A 21,279-nucleotide genomic window follows, 5' to 3' on the forward strand; every position below is an offset into this window, starting at 1 on the left:
GTTATATATATATACAAAGTAACACTTGCATAATGAGGGTACTTACACACTCAAAATTAATACTATGCAAATTCTGTCTTTGAATTATTTTTAAATGTTCGAACTCCCTCCTTCAGAGGTTTTTCGAACTCGTGATCTCTGACTCTTACTCGAACCTTGTTCATTGAAATCCATAGTCTGACACCCTGAACCTGCGCTGGGAATTTCTCCCTCCTCATTTAGGGCAACCATATTCAAGCTCTACGGCAAGATCACCCATGAGCAGTGGCGCGCTGCTGACGGTCAGAGACAAGCTAAGGAGCTGAATCGAGACTGTCCTAGTGTACGTCAAAAGGCGCTTTTAAAGCTTAATAGAAACAGTATAAGGAAGATCATAGGTATTCTTACTGGTCACTGTATCCTCAGGAGACACCTAAACATTATGGGAATAGAACCCAATTCTCTTTGTCGGGGATGTCATCTAGAAGAAGAGACATCACGACACATACTCTGTGATTGTGAGGTCTATTCTGCTCAAAGATTTAAGCATTTAGGGCAGCATATCATCAATGCCTGGGAACTGCAAGATGTTCCTGTAAGGTGCTTGCTGAATTTTATTTCAGCCATAAGGCTTTCATGCTAATCATGATTTTAGGGTTTGGGTACAATAGACCTCTGGTCGATGTGCCCTGCTCGTCAGAGCTGCCCAACCTCTAAGTCTAAGTCTATTCAAAATTATCTCTTTTTTTGCGTGCAGTACGGCATTTTTAACGTTTTATAGTAAGTGGTTGTAAATGAGAGATTTTTCCATGGTCTTTTAGTTTAAAAAAAAATAAAACATAAAAATTTAGACTTGCTGTAATTTCAGAAATGTCCCGAATACATCCCAGAATCCATCTCCCACGAAAGTTTTTTTATTAATTGCCAATTTACGACTTATTAACTCCTCATAAAGACATACATAAAATGTATTATTTTATTTTCGATATATATATATATATATATATATAAGTTTTTTCTCTTGAAATTTCATAAGGAGGAATTGAGGATCATATACGTATTTATTATTATTATAAGAAAAAATTAATAGAGATAAGTTATATAAGTGATGGAGATAAGTTGTTTCGAAACTTTTAACTAAGCACTTTGTAAAGCTTATTAATTTTTATCCAGTTTAAAAGTCTAAAAAAAATTTTAATGAGAAACTAAGAGGATTATTATAAAATTAAATTTTCTAAATATTTCAAAATTATTTAAATCACTGAAACATTTAAAATAAAAATACGAAGTTCTATATATATTTAATAACGAACCAAAATTCAATTTTAAACAATATTAAATCATCGAATTGTGTAGTAGAAAAATAATTCCAATTGAGAGTTAAGTAAGGACATTTTAAAACAACCTATGAAGGAGCACTTATTACTTAAAAGGACATTACTATTCATAACTATTTTTTTTAAGTATTTTTTTGACCAAATGACTAATTGTTAACTGATATACTTTTTCAGAGTATCACTCCTGTGAATGCTAATTCTGCATTAACTTTGTTTCATAAAATCCATTGCAAAAATGTGGAATTAAAAAATGATAATTTGTCAGCAGTAAGAATAGCTGGCTATAATGATGGAGTGTTATTCTCATGCAAGCCATTAGAAAATGAAGAACTTTTTCAAGTATGTTGTAGTATTATTTTTCTTGTAATATTATCAAAAGGAAAAAAAAAATATTTAAAAAAAGTTTTTTTGATACAATTTTTTACAGGTACAAATTGACGAAATTGAGCCTGATTATTCTGGCTGTATTCAAATTGGCGTAACTGATCTGAACCCTGATCAAATTAAACTTCCGACGTCTGCATTGCATTTGAAATCCAACACGTGGATAATATCTGGTCATTGTGTTTTTCATAATGGATTGCCGGTACTGATAAATATTAAATTCTTTAATTTTTAAAATTAATTTTAAAGATAAGTATTGTATGAATTAACCTGATAAGAACTGAATCAAAAAACTGTTGCAAAATTTTATGTCTAGGCAACATAATAATAATCTTATAGTGGTGAAACAAGCTTTAAGAATTATATACTTACACCATATGTTTTAGGACTGTCAGCAACATTAATTTCTGCAGATTTTCAGTTATAATTTTGCAAATTTTTGTCTGAAAATATATATATATATATCGTCAGAATTTTTTGTATTCTATTTATTTGAAATGCAAGTATGATATAATTTTTTTTTACTGTACCTCAGATGTGGCAAAATATGATATTTTTTACATACAGTGGGTGATTGGTTAACGAACAGATCGGTTAACGAACAAATCGGTTAACGAACACTTTCATGAAAGCTTTTTGTGTTCGGATAACGAACACTTTGAGGAAAGATTTTTTGTGTTCGGACAACGAACACATTCGGATAATGAACAAAACGAATTCTAACGAACACTTCTCGGCCTGAAAAAAAATTAATATTAAACATTTGTTATCATTTTGCACACAAAATAAGATCACTGAAAGGAGAAATGTTTAAAGCGTGCTTAGTGTTGATAATTACTAAATGAAACTTGAATTAACAATGAATTTAAAGGTCATTCAATAATTATTATTATGACTAAAATCAATCCTGAAAAAGAGAAAAAAGCAATCGACATTGGACATGTTCTTTGTACATGCAAAAAATGAAAAGGACTGATTAATATGCAAGACTATATGTATGTATTATTTTTTTTAAAAACTTACTAAGAAATGATACATTTTTTAAAATTTAATTTTTAGGATCTCCAGAACGAATTAATCGATTTCACATAGAAGTCTATGGTGAATCGATGATCGGTTAGCGAACAATTCGGATAGCGAACATAGTCCTGGAACTGATTATGTTCGTTAACCGATCACCCACTGTATTAAAAAAAATGAAATACATCATTTTTTTTTATCTGCATACATTTAACTTCACAAAATAGTTTAAACTATTTTTTTTTAAAATAAATGTCATGATATAAAAAAGCTAATTTGTCTGTAAATTATTATTAATAATTTGAATAAACTTTCAAATTAATAATGTTGATAGCTTTTAAAAAGCTTTTATTTTATTATTATTTTAAAACTATTAGTTGAACATTTATAGTTATTATTATTATAGTTATTATTTATAATTGATCATATACCTGTATGAAAGCAAGCCTTTAAAAATCAGAAAACTTTCGCTTCAAGTTTTCAATATAAGTTCTATTTATTGTCTCATTTAATTCTTCCTATAATCTGACATTAAAAATAATCACTTTTGCTGAAAAATTCAACTTAAATTTTATTATTAAGAATATAAATTCTACTACTAAACTCTATCCTTATTTAGGTTAGATCAGAATTCTGTCCAGATTTAAATGATATTCAGAAAGGTTATAAAATTGGTGTACTACTTGACTCAAAGCACTGCCTTCATGTATACTTAAACAATAAGGATTTTGGCATTGCGGCTGTAGATATAACTGTTCCTGTTTATGCTGTTATTGATGTATATGGAAAATGTAAACAAGTAAGTACCTATGGTTTATCTTTAATTCACTAAAAATGAATAGTGAGTCAATAAAATATACATTTCTTTTAGAATAGAATGAAAAATAAGAGGAAATATCTTTTACTTCATTTTAATTGTGTTTGCTATGGCAACAGAATAAAAAAAAAATGAAATACTATACTTTTTAGGCATTATATGCTGTTCCATAGACATATGGTTTATCCTTATTTCAATAATAATTAAAAGTGAGCACATATGATTCAAAGAACTGACTTAGTTTAAATAAAAAGATTTCTTACGCCTCCTTTTAAATTAAAAAAACATTATTTTGTATTTTTACTGCTGAATTTTTATGTAAGCTTAAAAACTATGGTTTTATTAAATAGTAGTGTATATAGTTAAACCTTAAAAAAGAAGTGAAAAAATTGAAGAAAAAACTTCAAAAAATAGTAGTAATAACTTTTTAGTAGTAACCTCTTATTTTTAGGCATTCTTCCTTAGCTAAAAATATGTATAAAGCATTAGTTAAATATATATATCAGGCATATATTCCCTTAGTTTTATATATATATATATGAAACGTATCTTTCATTGATTGTAAAATGAATTATTTTAGTGTTTACAATTAGTAATATTTCGTAAATGCTATTTAGGTCTCAATATCATCTGATCCTTATGTACCAGTTGAATTATCTAATGTAGAGGATAAAAAGTCTGTTGATGCTCAAAATAATGGTAAAAGCATTTATGAATTTTTGTATCTTCTTAAAAGTATCATGTTATATATGAAAGTGAAAAAATATATGAAAATACACAAATCTTGTTTAAACACTATTCTTATAAGATTATTTCTTGTAAGATATAAAGGTTTGAAAATTTTTTAATTTTTATTATAATTTTTTAGATTGTCATTTGTAATCAAAATTTTTATTTCTTAAAATTATAGAACAGTCCTATTCAAATTTACAATCTGTATAATTTAACATATTTATTGTTTTTTCAAATGTAGGTTTGTAGGTACTTTTTATTTTCAAACCATTTTGCAATTGTAATGCTTTGTTTAAAAAATTGAAAACTGATAAAAATGAAACCAAATTAATTATTGTATGAATTTCAGATTTTTTCTTTTAAAAAAAAATAAGTGATTAAAACTAAAATGAATTCAATCTTTGTATGGTATGTTTAAAAGATTTGATCTACTTTTTAAAACTGTTGTGAGGAAAAAAAGTTTAAAATTTTTAATAATTTTCTAATTTAATTAATACTAATTATAATTTTCATGTTATATTTGTAATTTTTGAAGACTTAGCAATGTACTAGTTTAATCTTTCACAATTTTGTTCCTCTAGATAATAAAAGGATAAAAAGTTTCTTTGATAAGTACAGATAATAATTTATAAAAATGTTCTGAAAGTTCTGGTATTTTTTAACTTTTAAATGTTTCTTAAAAAATGTTGTTAATGTTAAGAAATAAAACTTCTGCATTGTAAAGTTGGTTTGCCACTCGATCAATAATTTTAGCAATAATTTTAATTGTAAATCATTTTGATGCAAATAAAGCAATAATACCTTAGTGACAAGTTTATTTAGATTTTATGTACATATATTATTTATATTTTCTTTGTTCATTGAACTGTGGTAAGACTGCACTTAAAATTCCATCGTTTAAGCTACAGCTTTATAGAAGAAAAGAAAAAAAATTATCAATGTAAAATGTAAAGTAAAAAAATTTTTCTATTTTTTCCTAATCAGATAATATGGACTGCATTTTTGAAATAACTTTTGTCATGAGTCATTAAAGAAAACCATATTACAACAGCTTGTTTTAGATCTGACATGGCTGTTGAATATTTGAGCTATTTTTTCAATGTTAATTCATAATCTGAATAGAATTCATAGAATAGAAACGAACTTATAATTTTGCTTATTTAAGAGAGCAACATGAAGTAAAATTGATGATGATTTTACTTTTTCAAAAATAAAACATTGGTCATAATATATATTATTCTAAAAGAAATTCTGAATTAACTAAATAGTTTTTTTCTTCTCTAGAAAAACCCAATGTAACCATTTGATATTCTATTTACTTTTTCTATTTTGTTATGAGAGTAGCCATTAAGTTTAGTCGAATTTGCTTTACTACTCTTCCTGTGACAAGACGAAATGTAACATAAAAAATTTTATGTCTGTAAAATATTAAGTAAAAATTTATTACTATTTTTTCTTCTATCGTAATAGAAGTCTAATAAATTTTGATAATATTATTATAATATATTTTATTTGCATTAAAAATGCACAATTGTTCAGTTTATATTAGGATATGTGTTTAGCTACTATATTTGTTCCTATTTGGACAATAGTTTTTATTTTATTCAGTCAAATAAAACAAACATACAAAATTTTATTTCAATAATATTGTTGTAATGTATACTATTAATATCAAAAAATTATTTAAAAAGTATATCACTTGCTTCCTATTCACCATTTCTACCCTTAAATACTTTGCTTCACACAACACAATCTAATTTTGAGTTTTTTATGTATGTGTATCAATATTATATTTATTCTTTTTTAGAACAAGGTGTTCAAAAATCTCTTAACTCTAGTCCGTCATCAAACATATGTGAGATGCAAAAGATTTGTGCTATTCTAAAGATGAACTTACGATTATATGGTAAATTAATTTATTTAAAAATTTGTTATCAAAAAAAAATCTAATTGTCTTTTAATTCACAATATTTATGAAATTCACTAACTTTTTTTCTCCTTCAACTAAATTATATGCTAATAATGTTAATTTTCTTTTTTACTATTTTGACTTTGAAAGAATTAAGATAATTTAAGATAATCTTTTTTTAAAATTGTTTTCAAAATTTTATCTAATTATTATTTTTAGATACATATTTTGTGCCATCTGGAATTGTTTGTTATTGTAAAACATGCCATAACATAGAACAGGAAGAAACATCCCTTAAAGACTGTCTTAACTACTGTACACAACCATTTGGTTGGTGTTGTTTCCCATTAGTGTAAGAAAAAGTGTCATTCAAATTTCTTTTACTGATTTTTTCTTACTTACTGTAAGAATTTCTAAACTCATAATCAATGTTGAATATTTTTAGATGCAGTTCTAAAAATGAAGTGAATGAATTAGATCAATGGCGTGTTGGTTACTATGCTGTTAATTTTAGAACTTTAAGAAAAGTTTTAGAGCAAGGATCAATCCTTCCTTCAGGTATGTTCTTCATTTATAATAAGCTAATATCTTTTTTTTTTCTTTTTCAGAATGGTGGTATAGTGGGAGTGGGCAACAATTTGGTCATAAAATTATAGACCTAGAGTTTTATTCCTTGCTTTGGCAGCTTCTTACAATCCATTCCTCTCTTCAGATTCAGTAAATAAATGGTGAATTGTGAAAATAACTGTGGATTAACTGTTGTCTGACCAGTTTTTCTGGATCTTTGCTAGTAATTGACATCTCAGGCTCTTAAGTAGAAGAATTAAATATGTTTTCTAAACATATTCAAAGCAATATTTAACCTAAACGATTTTCAATGTTTTTAGATTTTCTTTTTTTATTTAAAAAAAAAAGAATTGCTTGCAATATTGTTGGGAATTCATAAAAAATTTTATCAAAGAATGATAAAAAAAAAAAATTATCCTTTCATACTTGTATTTAATTTACTTTTGTTTCTATTTTCTTTACTAAAAATGCTACAACTAGTAATAAATGCAGGATTAAAGTAACCAACTTAGCTATATTTCGTAAAACAATTAGTGGATCGCCGTTCAATCATTTTTAGCCGAGAGAAAAAACACAATGCTGTGTAATTAGGATTTCTGCCCTTCAGCATGCTGTCCTAACATACTCTTACTTCTGTTGATGAACCTTAATTAAAGAAACATGTAATTTTCTTGTACAGTAATAGATGGCAGCACCATGCATCTCTCTTGCAACAACATACGACTCCTGTGACACCAACAACAAACTGTAGTACAGTTCATCTTTTGCATTAGATAGCATTGCTAGTTTAACAAACTAAGCTACATTCAACAGTTCAAATGTTACTCAAGTTTCCTGTGTTAGGGCAAAGAACTTCACTAGCAACACACGACCATATAAACCGGCATGGCTTCACGCTGAACCATTCCTTCACCCTGCTCTCTATAGGGTCAGTGTTGTAGTGATGCTTCATAAAGCAGATAGGCCTATCGCGGAACATCTTTAACTGATAGATTTAACACACTGCAGTGCATTCTAGAAAGTTGGAAGTTCCATTCTTCTCGTTGTTGCTACATACTGTCACCTCACAACCAGTGTTATATATAAAAAAAAAAACTTAAGTGAGTAATTTCTCGCCTCTATTAATCTTTGAGGAGTGAAATTTAAAATCCAGGAGTGAACTTAAAACAGAGATTAAATTCGTAAATTTTCGCTAATTTATAACTGACACGTTATTAATGTGAATCAAACCCTCTGGAAATTTTGGTCGAATATTTAACCTAAATCATTATTCCACATTATTTTTCAATTTTTCTGCTCTTCATACTGGTTAATTAGAATTCGATAAAGTTTTAAAAAACTTGCTAATAAAATATATTGTACTCAATTTTTTATGAACCTTTTTTTCCCACAATTTTACAGTGTGGCCAAAATTAAATAAAATTAGCATTATTGTTAGCATGAAAAGGGGTGTGCTTGGTCTTTCCCAGGACAATCTAGAGAAGTCAACTTAATGTTTTTTTGCAAGTGAAGCTTGTTTTATTTTTATTTTTCAGGATGCAAAACCTACTCCCTAAGCAGTTGCAGCTGTTGTCAATATTTTGGAATAATTAAAAATCAATGTCCTGATAATTAATTAATAATTAATCATAATAAATTATTCATTCAACCTGAATCAAAATGTATTCAGGATATATAAAAGGGTTGTTGTGTCACTCTCTCTAGATTTATCACTGATATATTTACAGAAGTCTATTATGTTCATTGTTCATGCAGTTATAATAAATAATTCAATCTATTGATTTTTAAAGGGATTTTCTTTTTATAATAGCGTGAAGAAAAACTAATAGTTTTAACAAAAAATTTGCAATAAGTATTTAAACTTAATATAAAATTGAAGAGTAAAATGGAAATCTGAGGTATGAAAATTACATCTAAATGAATATTGACAAACTCTACTCAACAATGCATGCATTTGAGTTATATCTTTAGAAGTTATAACTCATTTTTGACCCTTAAACCTTAAATCATTTTTAATACAAAGCTTTTTATATCAATGCTTTCTATATCTAACTTTTTACCTCAAATTATGCTGTTTTTGAAATTTATTTACAAAATCTTAAAATTCACTTTAATCATTCTATACTCAAAAACATTTCATTAATTTTTTTTTATTATTAATACCTTTATTTAATTTTCAGTGTGTTCTAGTCTTAAAAGTGAAAAGAAATCACCAGGAAAAAGTGTTAAGTTTGATAACAATTATGTAATGATTTCGCCATCAATAGTGCATGCTGGATCATCCAAGTTTGCTAAAGCTTTTGAGTAAGTTTTTTTTCTCAATAATTAAGTTTTAAAAAAATTTACGATAGTTAAATACTTTCTGATGAACTTATGTGTCTATAATATGTATTGCTTTATATTGTTATTTTTGCGGGTTGTGGGATTTGTATGCTTTGTGTTTGTGGGATTTGGGGTAATGAAAAAGCTGATTTCTTGACCAAGAAAGGAACAACTGTTGCCCAAGCATCTCGTTGCTCCATCTCTCTACACTCATTTGAATTGCTGGCTCGAAACAAATTCCGGAACATGCTCTCAGAGAATTTCCGTAAAAGCAATATACACAAAACCTGGTTCAACCATATTTTAACTATCCCAAATCAGCCCAGGTTTAAGGCAGTCATTCTCTTTAGACTTGTAACGGGCCATGACTGTCTGGCCAAACACCTTTTTAGCATAAACATTTTTGACTGTCCTAAATGAAAGCTCTGTCACCTTGGGGAGGACAGGGACTTGCCCCATATTTCCGTCTGTCCTGTGCTCATCTCCACTACTATGTGTGGACGCTACTGGGAGGCTAGGGCCCATATGGGCTAAGCATGTCACTATGCATTCAATTCTATTTATCTCTTTTTGCCTTGTTTTTCTTGTTATTTTATCCTTTTTGTTCTTTTGAATTGGCCTGCCATTGGAAATAAAAAAATAAAAATGAAAAAAAAAAATATTGTTATTTTTTAATTATGAAACATATAAAAACAACTTTGATTTACAAGTTTATCGATTTATATTTTAAATATATTTACAAGGCTCCCATGGGTGAAGGACAACAGACAAACCTGGAATTGTCAGAGAATTTTATTTTCACTCTAAAAAGTAAGGAATAGTCAGGAAAAGTTGTAATTGTTACAAAAAAAGTGGAAAATTCTTACATCATTCCTGGAAAATGATTCTGTCTTAGAATTGTCAGTAACAGTACTCAATTGTTGAGATTCAAGTTAAATAACTTCTAACATCTTAAATTATTTGTTGTTAAAATTTCACATATTTGTGAAACTTCCATATTTTTATTCTCATTCAAGGATACTGTTTTCTCAAAGAATCTAATATTTGACATTAGAAATAAAAGAATCAAAGTTTTCTGATAAAAATTACATGTTATAGATAAAATATAATCTGGATTTTCATTAAAATTTTCTTGATTTAACTGGAAAAGTCCAGGAATTTTTTTTCTGAAATTGATTGGGAATACTGTTTTATCTCATTAGTTACTTACTTTTAGAAGTAATTTTTTATTTATTTGATAAAGTGCTAAAAACTACTAAAATACTTTATTCATAATTATTAATGCAGACCTTAAACTATTATTATTCTTAAAAATATTCAATTTGAATTTACTAATCTACAAAATATAAATAAAAAAATTTGTTTTACGAAAATTACTCTTAAAAAAAGTAATTTTTTATTCATTCTATAAAGTACTGAAAACTACTAAAATACTTTATTCATTATTATTATTGCTGACGTTAAACTATTATTATTTTTAAAAATATTTAATTTGAATTTACTAATCTACAAAATATAAATAAAAAAATTTAATAATATGTGTGTGGCGTAACTACCACTATGATTATTAAACATAAATTTACTAGTATATAAGACGGGTTAACTATATTCTCTCTTGAGTTACCTTTAGATTTGATGAAGGTTGGAAAGAACCTTCGGGTATAGAAGAAACCTTCAAATTAGAAGAAATCTTTACGATTTAGAAGAATTTTACAGAGCTTCAAATATGCAAATCACTACAAAGATGTTTTTAAAGCTATTGTTCGATAATAAGAAAATAATTTTTTGCTGATTTCTATCTTATAGATCTAATTTTAAAAATCTTTTACACACTGAATATAAGTATGCCTTTTTCTTTATAGGTTTTTAGATTCTAAAACCAAAGAAAAATACCAGGCAAAAGCTTCATTTAAAGTTTTTATTCGACCTGGTTCTTTTGGAACTGAGCATCCACAGCATGGATCTCCAGAATGTTTTGATGATAGTAGTGATGCTGAATGGTATATCAAGGATGAAAGTTCTGTTGTGCTCCATAGTTTATTGTTGAAAGTGGAGCATATTTGAAGAATTTCTTACCAGTTTTATACCGAAGACAAACTACAATTGAAATGGTATTGGTAAAATGATGGGTATTATGTAAACATCCTTGTTACTAATCCTCAATTTATATGCCAAAAAAACCTATCTTGTGGTACTTTAATAGTGCTGAATACTTTTATGTACTACACTATTTTTATCCATTAAGTAAATGCCTACATGTTCATCTTGAAGTTTGTTGGCAAAATGTTGACTTCAAATGAATGTATCTAAAACTACATACAGATGTGAAATTTTTCCTTAAAGTATCCACAATTTTACTGTTTATTTATTTTCTTTATACTGTTTATTTATTTCCTTTTAAAGCATTTTTTTTTAAAAAAATTATCTATAAGACGTTGAAAAATAATTACTCTGCCAAAAACTTTTGATGCACTTCTCAAAATGTATGAAATTAGTTAAATAAAACTTTAACAACATCAATTAATAAAGAATTAGGTCAAATGATGTCAATTATAATGTTTCAAAGTGGCTTAGTTGGGACTCATTCACTGATTTATTTTTGTCGAATTATATGTTTTCAGAGTTATACTTATTTGAACTTTTTGATGCACTTCTCAAAATGTATGAAATTAGTTAAAACTTTAACATCAATTGATAAAGAATTAGGCCAATTGATGGAAATTATAATGTTTCAAAGTGGCTTAATTGGGGCTCATTCACTAATATATTATTTATCGAATTATGTGTTTTCAACCAAAGTTATACTCATTTGAACTAAAATTAAAAAAAGATAAATTATTTCAAATTCCTATAAACAATTCTAAAAAATGAAATTTCTATAGGTTAAGAGAGAAAGTGTTGATAATTTTAAAATTACCACTTCATTTGACTATTTTCCATTTTAAACTTCACAAAATGCATTCAAACTATTTAAATAAAGCTTTATATTTATTTTCTGAAAAAGATTGAGCCTAAGTATTGGCAAACTAGATTTTGCAAAATTGCTTTACTTTTGTTATTAATATAATTTATTTTTGTATAGTTATATGTTGTGACAATTAAACTGAAGTTATGTTCATTTGAACTGAAATTAAAAAAATATAAATTATTTTAAATTTCTATAAAAAATTTAAAACTATAAAATTTCTAAAAAGAAAAAGTGTTCATAATTTTAAAATTAACACTTCATTGATGATTTTCCATTTTCTTTACAAAATGTATACAAACTAAATGAATAAAGCTTTTTATTTATCCTCGGATAACAATTAAGGCAAACTGGTTTTTATAAAATTGCTTTTCTATAGGATAATTTTTTTATAATTATGAGTTCTGCCAATTGAACCGAAGTTTCTACAGCCCGTTTTTCTACACAAATCATCGATATTTTAAGTAGCAATTTGCTATAATCAAAATAAAAAAAAATTTATTTTTAATATTCTGTTTTCCAAGCTAAACTGTATATGTTTCTAATACTATGCAATATTATCTGACCCTGTTGATCCTCTTATTCATAGTCCTCTAATTAATAATCCATAGTATTTAAATTCATGCTTAAACTTTTTCAATAAAAATATATCTGCTTCATCATAATAGTTGGCCAGACAGCCCAATGTGAGCCAATGCCTTCCTCTGAAGATTTCTCAAGAAAATATATCAGCACTCATCTTAATTGTCTTTCATATACATTTTTTTATCCTATTTTATGTATTTTAATGTGTGTTCCTCATCTTTTTTCAAGCTAATGCCTGTCAATACTAATTTTTGACAAAAAATAGTAATAATATTTGTAATAAATATTTTTAGTGTTTGCATAGTTCATGTTTAATTTTGAGGTGTACAATGATATTTTGAATGCAATTTAAATTTATTAACAATGCAGCATTAGCAATAAGTCATTTTTGATGAAAATAAGTTTTGTGTCATTAATTTAGAATTTTCAAAATGTTTTCAGATATGCAACCTGCAGTTGGTACAATAACTGAGCTTTCTATAAATCATAAAGCTTTCTATACATCATTTTAATTTGCAATAAATTTCTTTTGACGGTACTATGGCGACTGATTCCGTTTATGACTATGAAATAATTGGAACCCGTACTGTCATTCAGCGCAGAGCTCTTGTTGAAAATAAGTAGTGGATATAATTTTTACCTATGATAATTTCCCGTTGGCGATAATATGACGATAAGATCTAATTGTAGTGATCAGAAAACATTTGAAACTTGCCTTGTTTTTGAGACAGAACTTCAGTACAGTTTTAAGTGCTCGGGCTAGATGGAAAGTGGTCCAACTTAATTTGCAATAAATTTCTCTTGGCTGTACTTTGATAATAAATTCCGTTTATGGACAATAAAATAGGCAATAAATTTGGTTAGCTTGTACTGTCATCTAGTACAAAGCTCTAATTAAAATTTCAGCGATCTAGTTTATCTGAAAGTCGTTGATATTTCAATTGCCCATAAATTCCCTTTCTTGATCACATGGTTATAAGTTCTGCTTTTAGTGAGCAAGAAAGTATGGAAATGTGCATTGTCATCAGGAGCAGAGCTACAGAAAAAAATTTATTATCTAGTAAAAAAAAAATGGTAGAAATTTCGATTTCAAGATTCATTCTTGCCTTGCACCAAAAGAAGGTACTGTAAATGTAGTTAAAAAATAATTTCTTGTCAAGTGGCTTTTTGAATTTGGTAATTAAAAATCTAGTTTTAAAAAAAAACATATTTAGTGAAAGTTTATAGGTATATTCATGGATTCGAAAAACAGCAATGTTACAAGTAAAGAATCAATAAAATAATCAAACCCCAAAATTAATAAAATAATCAAACCCCAAAATCAATAAAATATCACTTAACCTTTTTTTTTTATTTTACAGTTCATTTATTATCTGATAAAAATCATAATCTGAACTATGGATGGTCCTATCTGATTATCTGTCATTGTGACGTAATATTATGAAAATGTTTTTGTCTTCATGAAATTGTGTTGATTTATGGTATTCATGCCAAGGAATCTTTTTGTACTTTGCAATTATTACAATCTATGTATTATGATAAGTTTGCATTTTTTTATTGCTCGATTTTTATTTTAAAATAACTTTATAAATTCTTCTCAATCATAAAAAGCAAAGTTTTGCGAACTGTCAGTTGACAGTTTGTAAACTATCTGAAATCATTAACATTCTTTTAAATGGTTTCAGTGTACATTTTCTGTATACCTTATTTCTTTTTTATACTTTGATATTGACTGTTTTTGCAGGAATTAATGTTTCTAAAATCGAAGAATCAGATTATTAAATATGCTATATACATTGCTTTATTTATAAAATCAAACTACTACTTTATTTAATAATAATTTATAGTTGCTACCTCAGCAGCAGAATTAATACATCCTCAGATTTATTTTGCCTTGTAGACAAAAAATGAATAAATATAAGTATTTAATCACGGGCTTTTTAGACTTTTGCATTGTGTTGCAGATCGATTCAGGGGTTTCTGCTTTTGGGGTTGCTTCATCTTTTGTGAAAAATTCAATTCCAGTTTCATTAATTTAATTGTATAAATGAGTCTGAGTATAATGCTAGTCATTAACACCATATTCTCAGATTTTTTAATGCTCATGTACTAATTTTAATTTTATTGAATTGATCATCAATTTCTGTTTTGTAAAGCTTGTTTGTCTGCCGTCATTTATTGTTTTATTTTTAATCATTTTATCTGTATTTTTAAATTTAAAATATTATTTATACACTTTTTTATTTATTTAATTCATTGTAAAAGACATAAGCATCTATGTCTTGCCCAGGTGCAATGTGATATTACTTATTTATACATTGTTATGTTTTAAGAAAAATAAAAGTTTCTTATTTTTAATTTGTCTTTTGTATTGCTGAATCAAGTGTTTTACAGAATAGTGAGATTATAAATAAAATATCTGTTATACTGTAGTTTTCCAGATGAAGATCATAAACACAAAGTATATAGTTTTTTTTTTAAATTATATCAATCAGGATGAGGCATGTTGCCATTTAGAATTTATTCATTCTTCGTACCAAAATTAGTTGTATACTTATGTAACACAAATAAATCTCTGAGATGTTTAGAGATGATTGCTTCCAAAACAAGTCCGTTGCTGGGTAACCGTTCATAAAATGCTAGTTATCGAAGAAGAAAAAAATCTTTGACTGAAGAATTTTAATGTTATTGAAATTCAGTGGTAAGTTAAGGAAGCAATTCATTTTGTGCTGAAGAATGTGAAAATATTTTACTTTAAAAGTATCGCTGCTAGTCAACAATAAACAAAAATTAACAAACCAACAGAAACAAAAAGTAGAGTTATTAACAAAAGTAGAGATAAAATCAAATTCTTTCTATTTATATATTTCAGTGACATCATTGCTTAGGTGTGATAGTTACATTTGATCATTTCTGTACATGCAAATTGTTTATCAGCTCTTTCTGTACAATGTGAAAAGAAAATAATAAATATATAAAAATACCCCTAATAATGTTTGCTCTAATGATCGGATTTTCACATTTAAGTGTCTATCTAGTTTATTTCAAGAATGCTAATTAGTGCAGACCATATTGTTATATTACATAAACATACTTTCTTTAAATAATAAACATACCTTTTTTTTATGATCTTGGATTTTCACCATCAAAAATTATATAGTCAAAAGCTCAAGCTAAATAATTTTAATTTTATTTCTGATATATTTCACATTGTGTTAGGTAGTTTTTGGGAGAATTGAAAAAAAAATTGCACACAACTATAATATTCCTTTATCCAATGATAAGACATGTAAAAATTCATTTTTAATAATGATAGTATCTGATTTTTTTTTTTATCTCTATTGAGCTTTTTTCCTAAAACAAAAACGTTACCACAGAACAAAATAATTTACTGATTATTATTTCACTTCTGCTTTTCATCATCAAATTATTCTTTAGTTTAGAAGTTTTTTTTAATCAGTTTAGTATAAGTAAAGCATTTAAAAACGTATCTTTAAACGAAATAGAATTTTTTTTTTTTTTTACAAATATATTTATTCGAATCTAACACTTATGCACCTTGAAAATAAAATTAAGTAGTATTAAAATCTCGGATAACAAATTATCTCTCCAGTTACGAAATTCAGTTGTTTTGGCAAAAATAAAGTAAATTTATCTGTAAAAGTACTGAATATAATTTTTTAAAACATTTTCATCTCAATTTAAGCATCTAAATCCATGCTTATTATTTATTGTAAAAAAAAAACATTAAGTGTTTTACAATTATGAAATTTCGTTATCTTTTTGACGAAAATAAAAAATTAAATACATCTGCAGAAGTTCTGAATAAAATAATTTTTAAAGAAAATCTCATCTCAATTTTTTTAGGCATTTATATTCATGGCTACAATTTAAGAAAGTACCATGTATACCAAAGTATATATATTATATATAATGTATATATTTATATGTATTTTAGACTGATGAGTGCATAAAATTTAATACTGTATGTTGTCATTCAGAGTTCACAACATTAGTTCGACTTTGCTGCTTCAAAAATAATCAATTATATATTCGACTCAGACACTGAATGCAGTTCCATGCGATTTTTACGCAATAAAATAGATAATTGCTAAACAAGAGAACTTACTATCAAACAAGAGCTAGAATTAATAATAGACTTCATTGAGATCGTAAAATCAATCAATACAAACTCCAGGTTATCTCTAAAGTGAAAAAGAAAACAATTGAAATCTTATCTAAAATGATAACAACAATAACTGTACTTCAATTTATTGCTGTCAGAATGCATTAATATGAAAAATTTGAAAGAAGAAACTGGAATACAAAACTCATTTGATGCTTATTAGGCTGCTTAATACTGTAACCTCTTGAAGAAATATGGTTTCCTAAGGATCACTCAACAATGGAGCGTATCTTTTAAAAGTTGAAAATGGCAGAATCGAAACAAAATAATGCCGAATTCCACCCTTCATCTTTACCAGAATTTCCATTCCGGCCACCATCTTCACCTGTAAGTTATTTATTCTATTTTGAAAATAAAATTCGATGTTCTAAAGTCATTAAATTAATTGTGCTGAATATTTAGATCAGCAATACATTTGTAAGCTCTTAGAGAACAGTTATTCCATAAATTGTTTAGGTAATGTGCAGATTAACTAGGCTAATCCGTTAAAGAACCGAGAATATGTTTTTTCCCCCCTCAAACTACCTAGGTAGTCTGCAAAATACACGAATATACTCAGTAGGCACTCGTTAAAGTAAAATTAAGATCTTCGCTGCAAAAGCAGCAGCGGTTCTATACATTTTAACATATTATTTATTTATTTTTCAGTTGCTAAAGGATCAAGTTAATACAATCAGCAAATAAATTGATAGAATTAATCCTCATTCGATTCAAAAACTATAATACAAAAAGTCAAACGGTTAAAACAGTGATTCTCGACCACTGTGCTGCGGCACTTTTATGTGCCGCCAAATTCTTAAAATGTGCCGCCAAATATTAGAAATGATACAATAAAAATTATAATGCTTTTTTTTATTATGAGTAAAGTTTAAATTAAAGTGTATATATATATATATATATATAATATACTTTTTATAATTTTTCCACGCTTCAACCGCGTGACCATCTTTGTCGGCGATTGTATTGTCTCTGACAATCTTAAAATAAGATGGAAGTGTTTAAATTGTATATGACACACAATTTTAAAAAATGTTGTAAGAACTAATCATTAAAGTAAGCAATGCAATTAATTAACAAAAGATAACTAAAAAAACAAATGTATAAAAAGCAAATTAACAAAGGATAACTAACAAAAATTAAGATAACAATTAATAATTAGCAAAAAAACTAGTTAACAAGAAATCACAAAAAATAACAGTTAATGTAAAAGAAAAAACTAACAGTTAATAACTATAGAAAACAAACTAACAATTAATAACTAGCAAAAAAATAAATAACTTACTAACTAATAAAAAATTGGTCGAATGAAATAACTAATCCCTTAATAAACGTGCCTTTGTAGTAAATAATATTTTATTTCACATTCAAAATTATTATCACAAACTATTTAACACAGTGTAAAATAGGTAATTAAACAACTTTTAATCTAATTTTTTTCATTGTGTGCCGTCAAATTTCGAAATCGTTGAAAGTGTGCCGCAAAGAAAAAAAAGGTTGAGAATCACTGGGTTAAAATATTAAGAATATGAACACGACGTTATTTATTAATTTTTAGATATTTACAAAATCAAGTCAACGCAATCAATTAACAAATTAGTTCTTAAAATGACTTTATACGTTTGCACTTAAACGATATGGAAGCTGTTTATGTGCACCCAGGTAATATGCGGTAAACGCTAAACCCAATTTCCGCACTTAAAAGATTACTTTAATAATTAATCTGTAGATTATCTAAATAATGTGCAACGGCTTTCGAGCTTTTAGCAGAAACATATTCATTAATGTGTGGAACCTTTTTTGTTTCCTAAACAAAATTTTCATATGTACTTGAAATTTCGGGACTCTTAATTGTTTTCGCTTTTTCGTCAAGGCGAAAATTCATAGCGATGAATTTGTCGTGGAGCAATCCATCGTGAGCATAATTCGTCGCAGTGACAGCTCATCGTGGGCACAACTAATCACAGAGACAATCGTCGTGGGCACAATTTGTCATACGCATGATTCGTCGTCAGTGCAATCGGCGTAGCGGTAATTCGTCGTGAGAACAATTTCCTTGCGCAGTTTCGATAAAATAAATATATTTACGAATACAGAACTCTTGCATTGTTTATAAAAGCTAGCTAAATATTTAATTTATGGCAGTTCAAATGTCACGAAAGCACCTGAAGGAGAAGGTTTTGAGATGCGTTTATCGCTACTCACAAGGGGGTTACTTGAAGGGGTTTGTACGTGTATGAACGTAAGATACTAAAAGCCGTTTATTTTTATTATTATTTAAAAATACGAAAAATGTAAAAAAAAAAACTTGAAATTTATTAAATTTGAAAAGATTTGTATTTTCATTGAAGTTAAGAGTGAGGAAAGAAAAAGTTGTGGAAGGCTAAGATTTAGAGGTCAGGACTTTTAAATACCAAAAGAAAACACAAAATATCCTTTAAGAATATTGTAATCAAAATTTTATGGAATAAATTAAAACATAAATTTAGTTTAACGCAAAGTAAAAAAAATTTTTTTGTTTAAAATTACTTTTAAATTAGATTACTGCAGAAAAGTAAACTAAAAGTTGGTGTCGTTGAGAATTATTTGCGTAAGTATGGGAGAGGGGGGTGAGTAATTTTCTTATTTTTCTGAAAAGGGGTTCGAAATTGAAATTATCAAAAACATTTCTATGTAATATTTGAACGATGCTTTTTTTAGATTTCGCTTTTAGTTTATTGAAACCGTTTTTAGTTTCAAACCTACATATCTTTACCTAAATTGTTGACAAGCCGTTGGTAGTTAAACTATCTCATGTCATACAAAAATCGGCGAAAATTATCACAATTCAACCACTATTTTATTTTTCATACCATGCCGAGACAACTAGGTTTAGGAAATTTAATGAATACACGGAAATAATTTATGAATGATAGCAAAACATTGTGTGAAATTTTTAAAATAAACAACAAAAAAGTTTTTAACACTATTAGTGTTTGAAATAGTAGTTCTAAATAGCACAAATGCAAAAACATTTACATTTTCAAGACAAGTTGTAAAAAAGTTCAATTTGATTGCGTTTTATTTTATTTTCTAACCGGCATTGAGCATCCGACCCAATTCTGAGTTAACGATTATCATTCTTCAACTTCGTAATTTTAAACCCAACGCAGAAGACAAGGTAATTCCTGGATCAATTATCGGGACAAACTTGCCTTCGTAAAAGAATTTCTTGATGGAACTAACCTGCATTTGTGTTACAGGGAGAGGAAAACCTCCCACTGTTAGCCCGACAGCTAGGGTATTCTAAGCCCTGATTCGTCTGCCACTGAGAGTTATTAACGTCAACTGCATAGTTGTTGGCGTGAACTAGGAGCAGAATTCGATCGTATCAACCAGTCACTCTTGGGATTCGAACCTGGGTCATCTCATTAGGAGGCGAAAGAGCTATCCCTTGAGCCACCGTGATTCCAATTTGAATGTGTCAAAAAGTTCAAACGCTATTGGCAAGATGCGTTTCTCAAGTGCATTTTGTTAGAACGAAAATTCATGAAAGCAGATGAATCGCTAAAACGAGCTTTTCGTTGTAAACATATTCACATATTTATATTGAAAATAGGAATGTAATACTAAAAAATTTAATAAACTTGCTTATACCTCTTTTTTTTTACAACTATGAGCAACTAGTTTGATTTAAAATACATATCTGGAGTAAACTGCTTTTGTCTACAGATTATAGACTGAATCACACATTTCTATACTTTATAAGAGACAGAAATTTTTATTACAGAAATATTTGGTGGAAAAGTTTCCAAATCTTACCAAGTTTCTATAAGAATAAAATAAAATAAAATGTAATACCTTTTAACGTCACTGATAAAAGTGAATGTTGATTTTAATCTAGTAGACTTTCCATTATTTATGTCAGTCTAAACCTTTCTATGGATCTGCTGTTTTGTGTAGAGTAAAATTTCTGTTAAATTTAGAGATATCATCTTCAATTTGAAGAGCTCGTGTGCAATCAGTAGTCAGAATTAATTGGTAGTCTCCAACTGAAGTCTAATCTAATTATTTCTGAAACGAAATAGGAATTGCTTAAAATTGCAGTTTTTTGGTGATATTAACAATTTTGAAAAGTATTGAAATTTTTTTAAAGTATTTGTCAATATTGATTACAATGTTTAACTACTACTTTACAATCTTATTTTCAATTTTTTCCCTCTGAAATTCTTTAACCCCTTAACGATTGGTTAATTTTCAGGAAAACGGTCATAAAAGTGCCTGTTTTTTTGGGTTTTGTATTTGTATTACGTATTTGCTTAGTGCTGCAACTAGTTTAAAATAAACTAACAGTAATATTTCGCAGGTTCTTTTTCAGACTTTTCAATGTGAAATGATTTCACCATAAACCTTTCTTGGCATAAACGATTTTATTTAGATGCATACTTATGCCACGGAACAAACATGAAATATATAGAAAATAATAGTAATTAATCACAT

The 21,279-nt window shown here is 27.4% G+C and overlaps 1 protein-coding gene across 1 annotated transcript in view; it reads left to right on the forward strand.

Annotated features, from left to right (window-relative positions):
• Nucleotides 1-12,206, forward strand: part of LOC107439831 (neuralized E3 ubiquitin protein ligase 4) — a 39,653-nt gene extending 27,447 nt beyond the window's left edge. The window contains exons 16-24 of the mRNA XM_016052549.3: nucleotides 1,491-1,655; nucleotides 1,744-1,902; nucleotides 3,340-3,519; nucleotides 4,155-4,236; nucleotides 6,077-6,175; nucleotides 6,398-6,530; nucleotides 6,624-6,736; nucleotides 8,926-9,049; nucleotides 10,930-12,206. Of these exons, the coding sequence (XP_015908035.1) occupies nucleotides 1,491-1,655; nucleotides 1,744-1,902; nucleotides 3,340-3,519; nucleotides 4,155-4,236; nucleotides 6,077-6,175; nucleotides 6,398-6,530; nucleotides 6,624-6,736; nucleotides 8,926-9,049; nucleotides 10,930-11,131 (1,257 nt within the window). The 3' untranslated portion in view covers nucleotides 11,132-12,206. The remainder of the gene's footprint in view (nucleotides 1-1,490; nucleotides 1,656-1,743; nucleotides 1,903-3,339; nucleotides 3,520-4,154; nucleotides 4,237-6,076; nucleotides 6,176-6,397; nucleotides 6,531-6,623; nucleotides 6,737-8,925; nucleotides 9,050-10,929) is intronic.
• Nucleotides 12,207-21,279: the final 9,073 nt, after the last annotated feature.

The sequence above is a fragment of the Parasteatoda tepidariorum genome, chromosome 10 (assembly GCF_043381705.1).
Source record: "Parasteatoda tepidariorum isolate YZ-2023 chromosome 10, CAS_Ptep_4.0, whole genome shotgun sequence".
Lineage (NCBI taxonomy): Eukaryota > Metazoa > Arthropoda > Arachnida > Araneae > Theridiidae > Parasteatoda > Parasteatoda tepidariorum.